The 11,742-nt window shown below is 34.6% G+C and overlaps 1 protein-coding gene across 1 annotated transcript; it reads right to left on the bottom strand.

Moving 5' to 3' along the window:
• Positions 1–445: 445 nt before the first annotated feature.
• Positions 446–11,441, bottom strand: LOC126775081 (mitotic spindle assembly checkpoint protein MAD1). The gene is made up of 14 exons (XM_050496835.1): positions 11,122–11,441; positions 10,875–11,047; positions 10,587–10,775; positions 10,179–10,337; positions 9,633–9,827; positions 7,436–7,618; positions 7,105–7,278; positions 6,562–6,704; positions 6,097–6,257; positions 5,137–5,270; positions 4,405–4,482; positions 4,174–4,280; positions 3,721–3,819; positions 446–3,330 (listed from the first exon to the last, which is right to left on the bottom strand). The coding sequence occupies exons 1-14, from the start codon at positions 11,261–11,263 to the stop codon at positions 3,114–3,116; spliced, it is 2,154 nt and encodes a 717-aa protein (XP_050352792.1). The 5' UTR covers positions 11,264–11,441; the 3' UTR covers positions 446–3,113.
• Between the last annotated feature and the right edge of the window lie 301 nt (positions 11,442–11,742).

Below are 11,742 nucleotides of genomic sequence, written 5' to 3'. Positions count from 1 at the left end.
ATAATGTGTCCCGCGCATTTGGCTAGTCCTCTTGAGAGTGGCCGAAATCAATCGGGGCCAAAATGTCATTATATAAAAATTAATAACAACAATTATAATTGTCCTGTATGTTTGACGTCGTAATACACAAAAAAACTATCATTCAATCAAGACTACATCGTAAAAAAATAGAGAATTCATTTAAATTAAACACTTTAATCTTTAACACTTCGAAAAAAGTTTATAGTACTTTTCTGTTAGAACTGATATCAATAATCAGATCTCTGTACACAACGGACAGGAAGAAAAGTAAACAGCAAGCGGGTAATGAAGTATTTTTACTTTAATGATACGAAACCTTAAAATAAAACTCAAAAAATTTACTTTTATTCGTCTTACATTTAATAATTAAAACTTAAAATTAATAATTAAAAACTAAACAAAATGAAAAAATATTTACATCTTTATCAAAAGTCATTTTAAAAAGCAGTACTTAACATTCAATTGATAACAATAGTAAGCAAATGTTTGTTCACGTTGGCACCACCTCCACTGATACATAAATATACAAAACATAGCGACCAATAAATCAATCCAGTCTTCATAAAAGCATACAACTATGACAAAATGAAGTTAAACAATCACCACACTCTTTTACACTATAAATAAGCAATTTACAATCTTCATTTAATGTAAAATCTGCTCCTTATTTATGCTTGGGCTTACAAGGCACTAGCCTCGGGTGGGGAGACTGTATGGGGTCCAATCAAAAATACTATATAATTTTACTCTAATCACTTCGAAATGGAATTGCCTCATATGTGTTAGAAAACGTAAAACTAAACCGATGATTTCAGGCTCAAGTCCAAGCAAGCGTCAAAAAGTTTTAATGTATTTAAAATCATCTGTCTAGAAATCATCTCGTGCTCGGCGGTTAAGAAAAACGTCGTGAGGAACCATCATGTGTCGGATGATAATCTGCCAGATGTTTACACCAACTAGCATTGCAATCACCTAGTGGAATAAGGTCCAAACATTTTGAGTAAACGAAAGGACAATAGGCCTTAATCCAGCTGTAGGAGAATTAGTTGCTTATTTATTGAATAAAGGAATACTTATTGCGCTTGTTATAAATTAAGTTAGATGGATTCCAAACATTGAAAATGAAAAATTTAGTATATAAAAATTTACACGCCAATTTTTTAATTCTTTTGAAATAAATTCCATGATTCCAATGGTATTTGGCAGGATTGAACATAAACAAACCTTAGATTTAACCACCAGATAAATTGTCACCATCTCACCATCAAAAAATGGCAATCCTTACATTAAGAGAAAAAAGCTTAGATTATATTAATTGACTTTGTGTTACTTATATTCAAAGTTTGAGAAAAACAATAATTAAGATGACATTCTAAGGTCAGCATAGCGGTAGCTTCCTTGTTTGCATCATCATCTTCTAATCTTCTATCTATATATCTTATCTGAATCATTCTATCGATACAAAGGTTTATCATGGAATAACATAAATTGTTTCTTAACTGTTCACGTGTGGCGAGCAAGCACGTACTATATACGAACTTATAATATATAAAAGCTACACCAGAAGAGATAAGTCCGATAAAAAATTGTATTCTAATGTTGGTATTATTGCATCATTTGACCTGCACAATCATTGCTACTATAGCTTATATAATCAAAAAGCTGAATAATATTTCTAGTAAGTTCTAATTCTGAGGATTAATATCATGCATAATAACTTACTATTATAATGTAATTTAGTTTGACAAATCTGTCATTTAATGTCACAAAGTTATCAACACCTAACTTTTGTTCTGATTTTAAGGTGTGACAACACACACCGTATTAGGCTGTGTTACTGAGGAAAGAGAGAAGTAATAAATAATGAGGAGGTAACCTCCGGGGTAGCTGAGGAGGACATTAATCTGTATGGCGCAATTTAATAATAATTGTATTATTAAATTGGAACAGCACAAGCGTAAACAATACACGGCCATCCCTTTCTAATCATGTCAAGTGCAGGCCAAGTACGAAGTAAAGCATTTATTTATTAAATATTCGATTTTTTAGTTTTAACAAATTAAATAAATAAAAACTCTTACATTTTGTCATCATATATTTTACTCATAATGGAATTAATGCAGTAATATAAATTGTATCTATACATATATTCACTAGTTAAATTAATTTTTAATATTTTAAAACCAAGTGTATACTGAAAACCTAACCTTTTGACTTTGAATGATATTTTATATATATTTAAAAATAACGAACCAGGAAAGTTTCCGCCACATTTAATTTATAATTCTATAGAATTAAAGGAATCTAGCTTTATATAGGGATCGTAAATATCAATACAGAGTATTATTCTAAACATAGAAAAATAAAAAATGTTTTTTTTTTAAACATACTCACAATGTAAAAAGGAATATGAGATTATATCCTACATTTTACATATTTCTTTAATGTGATTTATTACCGCTTAATATAATATATTGTATAATTCTCCTTAGTTACCAGGAACTGCTTAAATATACACGCTTCAAAGTGGTTTGGTAGATAAATATAAGACAAGGTAATCAACCAAAGGTTACAAGTTAAAATTCATTGCAAACATTTCAAGTGTCGGCTCCGGAGCCGCCAACCTGCACATATTTTCAGATGGATTAGCACAATCTAGTTATGCAAGATCAAAATGATACATGAATCATTTGCCCTTGTTTAAAGTAGATTATGTGATGTTTATTTTTTGTGCCATTTAGATATGTTCCTAATATTTTAATATACAATATTATAAATACATACATAGATGGTGTTGAAATAAATCGCTATAACATATTTACAGGTCTATTTGCACAATCAATCATTAGGATTACGCAGATAATGAATGAAAGTTGCTTTTACCAAAACATTATTCTTCTAACAAATTATTAATATGTAAGCAATCAGCTTTATGCCTCTAAAATAATACATACATACATACGAGGCAGGTATCATGATCCACAACCACTTTTTTAAGCCCCAAACTAACACAATTCAATTTCACTAGTCTGCACTATACATTACTTCAGTCAAAAATACTTTTCTCAGACACACTGTCTTTCAACATTCACTTAGCACTCCTGAACTTCATGTTGCATGGTGGTCCGGGTAAACAGTTCCATAGTCAGAGCACTTAGAAACAATGGTATAGAGCGGTGATGATGTAGATGCAGTTCCACCAGCTCACCCAAAGATGCAGAATATTCGGTATGAACCATCTCTATACCATCATCGCACAAGGTAAATGTTAGGTATTCATCTGATGACTCAGCATACATATTTGATATTCTGAAACAAAAAAAAGTATTTAATGCTAGTTTTTAAGCGAATAAATAATCTATACTATTCACGAGTCTCTACTTTACTGCTTTGTGAAAGAAAGACAAACCAACAAATTTCACTGAATTTCTGTGTATTCCACCAACTCGCATTGGAGCAGCGTGGTGAAATAAGCTCCATACCTTCTCCTCAAAAAGGGAGAGGAGGCCTTAGCCCAGCAGTGGGACATTCACAGGCTGTTACTGTACTGTAGATACCTAGTGGATATAAAACGTGACACATGAAACACGACAGTGTTTTACATGTGTTAATTTCGATTTCAGCTATGAAGGCAAACATCCATTCATCCACATGTATCAACTAACAAACTGTGGGGCAGTTATTTGGTTAAGAACTTACCTATAATTCTTATGACCTGTCCTATCTATTTTGTAACCAAGGAGCATGTAACATACATCTCGGTATTCTTGAGCAGAAGATGTAAATTCTTCTTTCATTCTGAAAAAATATTTATTCGCAAATTAATTCAACGACATAATATATATAGATTAATATAAATTTTAAAATACTTTCTTTTTATAATATAAGTAGGCGGAAGGGCAAACAGGCCACCGTGATGTAAGAAATATTAACCATTCCTTACATCGCCAATGCGCCACCAACCTTGGTAACTAAGATGTTATTGTAAGATTTATGTATCTGTTTTCCGTTTTTCTTAGTGTGCAACTAAGTATGTGTGCGTTGGTTTTGTAATATATATAATTCGCGAATTCATTTATAACAGAATTGTCAGTGTCTTAATAAATAATTCAAAACATAACTATTATTATATATATATTATATATAATATACCTCTGCAATTTAATTCGACTATTTTCAAGTTGAGTTTTTAATTGCTGCATTTCTTCGGGACAAGCGCGAGATCCGCCTTCGCGAAGCGCAGTCTTCAGCTTTTTAATCTACGAATGGAGAAAGGATTTACATTACTATAAAATATTATAATAAATTTAAAAAAAAGAAAAGATGCACATATAAAATATTTTAAAGTTAGGTAGTTTTATGATTACATGTTTTTATTCTTACCTCTTCTTGAGCCGATTCTAAATCTACTTGCATCTGCTTATGGGCAGCTGCAGCTGGATTGTCAGCTAAATGAAGGACCTGTATATAATATCAAAAAATTATAGGAGCTCCAAGCACAACGTCAATAATAAATATTTAAAAAAAAAACATACTTCATATATGCTCACAAACACAGACTGATATGAAGGCTTTATTGTGACCTTATTAAATACTTATAATTCATAGGAATATCCTTAAATAATCTCCAGTTACAAAAGGTAAAAACTAAGTACTAAAACTGTTATACAAAGTTGATATTGGAACTTTTTAGCTAAATTATGGACTGTGATCTAATACCTTAGTGTTGATCTATATTTTTATCTTAATATTCAACATTCCTTAAACATAAACTCATATATATATGTATCTAACACGTAATGGTCGACCTTTATCTCTTACCAGTCAACAGTAAAATATAATAAAGATTTTCTAACTTCTTTATCTCAATTGAAAACACATAATACTTTTTATCTTGTGTAATGCAAGTCTTTATATTAATCCGTCGGAATATTTTTGTCGATAAGTATTTTTCTTAACCAAACAATTCGATGGCGAAAAGAAATCCTAAGATTTGCGTTAGTCCAAACCATAATATTTTTTTCGAAGTATTATCTAACAAGCTGCTTCACCCCTTCCACTCATTAAACGGGAATAGTGGGAAGCTAATGATTATTATAGAAAATGTATACTTACTTTAGTAGGTGCGGCAAGCTTTTCCAAGTGCGCTTGTAACTGGTCACGTTGGGCTCGCAGCTTTATTACATCTCGCTTCGCGTTTTCCGCCTCGTCACGGTATTTATTTATTTCTGCGCGTGCGTTCTCTAATGCTAAAAGATATTGTATATTAAAAAAAAGAAGTTGGTAGTTACATATATAAAACAAAAATTGTATAGTAATATGAAGTTTGTTATGCATAGTTTGCAAGTTTTCTGGGGGTCTATTAAATTATAACGTTCGGGTTTGTATGTACGAACGCGCTAATGACAAGAAGAAAAATGGCGATCCATAATAGAGTTGACCCAATTATGGACAGATTGGCCAAATGCCATCCTGACCGGCTCAAAAACCCATCAAGACATACAGCGACCCTTCAAGGAAGTCATCTGGCATACATTCTGAATCATCAAGGAGACAGCTGGACTCTTCAAGGTCTAATGACAATTTATATTTATATTGCATATGAATATCATATCTCCATCAATTCTTAATGTTAAAACTTAGATGTGATGCTGCCTAGTAAAAACATACAAGCTCATTAAAATAACATTAATAGAAATACAAGATATGATACACCAAAGACATGGACATAATGTCTGTGGAGGTAATTTCTTTTTATTTATTATAATTTTTTTTTTAAAGTTACTAAGATCAGTTCTATTTAGAAAATTATTGTTACATTAGATTGCCATTTTATTGAGGAAGGACTTTATAGGCAATGTGACTGCCTCGTTGGTCCAGTGTCTCGCTATATGTATCTACGTGTATTATATCTACGTGGTTCGAAACCCAGGTGGAGTCTATAAAAGTTATTGGGTTTTTCTGTCAAGGAATTCTTTGGAGCCGACCAGAGTGGGGAACTCTTTCCGGTCGTGTCGGATTATGGGAGTGAGGGTACAGGGAGTGTGGCAGTGTTGGCGGGTAGCGCGTCCGTACCCCTGGCGGAGGGCTCGTGGTCGTGGTGCGCCAGCAGGTCGCGGTAGGCCTGCAGCGCCTTCTCCAGCTGCTCCACGCGCGCCGCCAGCAGCGCCGCGCCGCCCGCGCCCTCGCCGCTCAGCGACACCGTCAGCTCGCGCTCGTAGCTGTCCAGCTGCTGTCTGCCGCACGGACGGTACTCACGGTTAGCGCCATTCGTTTCATTACTCGTTATTTAAATTAATGTCTTACAGTAATATGCTGAATGAAAATGTTAAATAGTAGTCATAAACATACACAGTCATACATCCGTGCACGCAGTAAATCATATGAGTTTATATTATAAACTAGACAAGAACTATCGTTTTTTGAGGAAATTAAATATTTAGAAATAAAAAGGTATATCTTGATTAGTAATTGAATACTTAATGTCAAGTAATTGAATACTTAGTTTCATTGAGAACTTAAAAAAATATTGATATTTACCTATAGCTATCTCTTTCTCTCGTGACCAGCAATAGCCGTTTCTGCAACCGATGTATAAGACTCTCTTGGTTCTTGCGCACGATTTGCAGATCATTTAGCTTAGTGCTAATCTTGTCGCGCTCAAATTTAACCGTCGCTAGTTCCTAGAATAAAATAATAAATTATGAAATAAAAAAATAAATACTACTATGATTAAATAAAACATTCGAAGCTTTGACATACAGCTCCACTATGGAGCATACACAAATCTCGTCGTAGAAAAAAGAATTATGATATACACAATATGTTGCAATTTGTTTCGAGTAGTGAACATATTCAGTTTTTTGCACTAACATAATATATAACAAAGTGAAATGTTCACTACCACTAATCATGAGTAACTTAAGAGTAAAATTTCACATTTTCTATCCATAGGGTTCATTTCAAGTCTTCTTTCTTTGCTAATAAAAAGATGAATTAATATAATAAAACTTTTTATCTGATAAAATGTAACCCAATCATCAAAGTTGATCTGGGAGGATGTTTTCTCCTTTTTTTATTTACCTCAGTATGCTGTGCAAGGATGGACTGTGCCTCGGAACATCCTGCAACTGCATTTAACTGACTGCTTAAGGCCGAGTCCAGAGCGGAAGACAGTGCACGAGATGTTTCAATACCATGATTTTTTGCAGCAGTCGTCCATTCTTCCAGTGATGATTCTAAAGCAGCTATTTTTACCTAAAAAATTTTTTATTTTTTATCTGTTATATATGATAATAAATTATCCAAAAACAGATATTTGAATTCGGAATATGTATTTTAAAATTTTATAAGCATAAGCAAAAGTAATACGCCCATTAATGTTTAGATAGTTATATATTTAATATTTACTTACTGTTGCTTCATGTAACTGCTGCTGCATTGGCTGTAAAGTCTCAACCTTTGTAGTTAGTAGATTAACCTGTTCTTCAAGCAAAAGTTTATTACAGACAGCATCTCGAAGATTCCTTTCTGCCGCCCTTAGACGTACAACTTCTTTTTCTAGTTCTGCCATATTCGATAGACGTTTTTGTGCTGTCTGAAAGTGATTAAAAATTAAAAAAATATATATTATAAGCATATAATACATAATCTATCGCACCTTTCCAACATAATAATTACCAAAATATATATTATACATACAACGCGAATGCTAAAAGTAAATACATCAATTTTATTTTAACTGAAAAAAACATCATACTGTGGTAAGCATATAACCAACAACTATTTATTAAAGATAGAAAATGACAAAAAATCACAGGAATGTAACTGACAAAACTATTGGTTACAAATGTAAATATTAATTGAATATATCAACCAGGCATAACAAACTATTAGATAAACTTCAATGTATTTATTTAATAAATTTGTAATAAGTTCTTGTAATAAGTTTCTGTGTACTTGAAACAATATTATTTCAACACAAAACCATACTTAAAATCCTCCAATTAATTTAAAAATAACTGTATTCATCAGAGAATACTACAAAACATAATATTAGTTAGTTGGTTAATTCTTAATATTATTTACTTACTATATAAATTTGTTATAATAATAATAACAATAATATTCTGGGACATTATTCACACATGGCCATCTGATCCTAAACTAAGCACCAGAGCTTTTTTTTTTTTTTTCTCGCAGTGGAAACCTTCAGAAAGGTACCCGGGTCCTATGGGGGTGGAACCGGGTTATGTGGGATTCTTACCAACTGAAACCACTGCGATGGCCGTCCTCAGCACGGATCGGAGAGGCTGCGGGATCGTGTTGATATAACGCATCCGCGGCCTCTCCCGTGCTTTGCTCCACTCGTGGCTCGGCGGAGCTCTCATCAGGGGGCGAATCTCACCCCCCCGCACTCCTCGCTAGTGCGTACAGCAGTTCGAGGCCATCACGGCTGCCGTCCGCCACAGGACCGTCTGAAATAGGACACGTGAGGCCCCCACCTCACGCATCCACGGCCCCAGGGTTACGCCCTATCTTTTAAGCCTTGGCGTATGGGCTATGGGAGGGCCGAGACGACGCCGTCGTCGTCTCCGCCGAGCAGGATCGGCCCTTTCCTGTTCCCGCTCTGCCGTCTCCTTCTGAACCATGACGGTCTCACAGAAGGAGGCTACGGCCCTCCACGCCGATTCCCTGCGAAGCATCGCCGACACGATTGCTCGCAGGGACAGGTCTTGTCCGACTACACGGACCAGGATCTCCCTCTCCGCACTCCACGCGGGGCACACCTCCAACGTATGCTGAGCTGTGTCCCGGACCGCGCCACAGTGGTGACACATCGTCGTCGATTCGCGTCTGATCTTACACAGGTATTCTCCAAAACAACCGTGACCGGTCATTACCTGCGTAAGTCGGAAGGTGACTCGTCGTTTTCGTCTCATCCAGGCTTCGAAGGCTGGCAGGATCGCTCCAACGACGCGTTTGCGTGCGTACCGTTCTTCACAGAGACGGTCGCGCCACGTCGTAAGAGCCCTCCGGTATTCCTGCCACTTTAACGCCTTGAGAGCACACGCAGTGGGCGCGCTTTCACTGTTCTGGCGGAGGATGCGGGTCTGTTGGTAGACCCTCGCATCCATATCCGCCAGAATATCCAAGGGCGGAAAGCACGCTAGGACGGTTGCCGCCACGTAGGATATCGTGCGATATCCCTGCACTATGCGGATGGCCACTCTCCCCTGCGAACTTTGGATCTTAATCCTGCAGCGGCGGACGCCCGATAGGCTGTGAGACCAAACGGGTGCCCTGTAGAGGGCCATCGATCGCACGACACCGGCATAGAGACGGCAAGCACCAGAGCTTGTACTATGGTAAGCAAACAACTGACATACTACATATACTACTTTTCTTTTGTAAATACATACTAATATAGATAATTACACCCAGACTCAGGACAAACAGACATGTTCATGCACACAAATGTCTGTCTTGGGTGGGAATCGAACCTACAACTATCGGCGTGAAAGGCAAGTGTCTACCAATCATGCCAACCAGCCCATCAATTTATTTGTTATTAACTTTTATATTAGGATATTATTGATCATTTCGCTTACTTTTGCCTGTTGTTGCCAGTCCTTATATGAATCTCTTTCATACTCTATTTCTTTTAGTTTGTTTGTAACTTGCTGAAGCTCAAATGTTTGTTTTTCCACTTGTGTTCGTAGCGTTGTACATTGTTCAGCCCTGGCTGTTTGCCTTGCAACTTCTTTTTTGAGCATATCCACCTCTTGCTGTGCACCTTCTAAAGCCTATTTAACAATAATTGTTACATCACCATTTAATTAAATAACATTAATCCTAATTATTCCACAATAAAGTTTTTTAAAACTTTACTTATATCAAAAAAAGAAAATGTTATTTTTGCAACATACATATGAAAGAGAATAAAAAAAAACTAAAAACAAAATGGTTGTGATGGTTTTTATTTATATAAATGAAATAATAAAAATTTTAAATATATAATTATTTAAAAATTGTTCCAATCAGCCAATTGGAAACAAGCAAATAGGTCACATACATTGTTCCAAGACTTTATAATTAACTCAACGGATATAAATAACACAAAATATATGAAAGAGGTATGTAATTAATAATCTTACCTGGAGTAATTCATCCATATCTTTTTTCATTTCCGATATTTGATCTTTACTGCTCACATTGGATTCTAATAACTTATCTTTCAACTCGGCTACTTGCTTTTGTAGCTCATTCTTCTCTTTATCCCATTTAGTTTTCTTTTCCATATGCTGTTTAATTGCCTGAAAAATCAAATTACTAACACATTGTAAATATGCTTACAAACAGATATAATATTGATTATTAATAATTATTATCGACTTGTTAAACTTGTCGAAGCATAGCTCTGTTAATAGAATGTTTAGTAATTCCAATTATTATTATGAATTGAGCTTATCTTTAACTATCAACAGCCAATCGTTGTCCACTGCTGAACATAGGCCTCTTGTTTTAACTAAACTTATCTTTAACTAAATATATGTTAAAAATACCTCATTATATTCATCTTTTAACTCTTGTTCTCTCCTTCTTATTAATTGCAGTCTTTCCTCCATTTCAGAAACAGCTCGCTGATCTCTTTTATGCTGTTCAGTGAGCGATGTTTTTTCCTCTTCAAACAGAATTTGCATTTCTTTCCGAATTGTATGTTGATGGTTAACACGGGCTTCTAACTTTGCTATCTGTTGTGATAAGATTATATTTATTTATATAACTTTATAATGAGTTTTAAGTTGCCACATGTATTTTAGAAGACTATATATATTCTACTTTAATATTACCTGAGCTTTTGCTGCAATTAAATCGATTTTAAGCCGTTTTGCTTCCCAGGGTGAAGGCGGTACTGACACCGTGTTAGAGGTAGATTCAGAACGCATACGTTTTTCAGGAGTCCCTGGAGCACTAATGTTTAAGACGGATTTTCTTTTTCCCAGCGAATGTATGTTAGGTGTATCTAAGCAAAAATTTAAGTTAACATAAAAATTCTCGAATCTAGCAATTAAGATTTGCAAAAACAGGAAATAATACCTTCTTTTATTGATTGGTTACTATCAGAAAAATTTAATTTCGTAGACGCCGATAATTTGTCTTTTGGCGGATCGGTGTTTATAACCCGCCTAAACGGCTCCAATACATCATTTAGCAAAGACATATCTCCTTCTTTAGCCATTTTCAAAAAAAAAGTACTAATGTTTATTTGAAACACAGTTCACTCATAATAATAATCAGCAGAAATAATATTTCTGCATGCCTAAAAGATGGAATCGAAACTTGTTCACAAATCACATTTACAAGTTTATCTTGAAGTTGTAGCAGAAAGCAAAGTGACAGAGTCGCTTTAATAATCATAGATAGTAAATTAGAGTAGAGTTGTCTCTAGTCAAATATAAGTGGTAAGTGCTTGGTTACGTACTCTGTGGCCATATCTTTATATGGCAATCTTTTGGTTGACATTTCGCTATTTTGGCTACGTAAATTGGGCTAGCAACTGTAATTTTTTTTACATCATACTATTTTATTGTTATTAATTAAAACACAAAAGTATTTTAATTGGAAAAATGTATAATAAATATTAAAAAGCAAAATTTAATAACCTCATTTTGTTTTAATTAAATCCTGAAAATTATTTATATCCCAAAACAGAGAATA

The sequence above is a fragment of the Nymphalis io genome, chromosome 17 (assembly GCF_905147045.1).
Source record: "Nymphalis io chromosome 17, ilAglIoxx1.1, whole genome shotgun sequence".
Classification (NCBI taxonomy): domain Eukaryota; kingdom Metazoa; phylum Arthropoda; class Insecta; order Lepidoptera; family Nymphalidae; genus Nymphalis; species Nymphalis io.
This window is presented reverse-complemented; position numbering and strand designations above follow the sequence as displayed.

What these genes read in the sequence shown, in the direction of transcription:
- LOC126775081 (XM_050496835.1), bottom strand. Translation starts at nt 11,263, where the DNA reads ATGGCTAAAGAAGGAGATATGTCTTTGCTAAATGATGTATTGGAGCCG. An exon ending in TAATTGCAGCAAAAGCTCAG is followed by an intron (nt 10,776 to 10,874) that starts GTAATATTAAAG and finishes TTATCACAACAG; the next exon opens with ATAGCAAAGTTAGAAGCCCG. An exon ending in TAGAATCGGCTCAAGAAGAG is followed by an intron (nt 4,281 to 4,404) that starts GTAAGAATAAAA and finishes CTCCATTCGTAG; the next exon opens with ATTAAAAAGCTGAAGACTGC.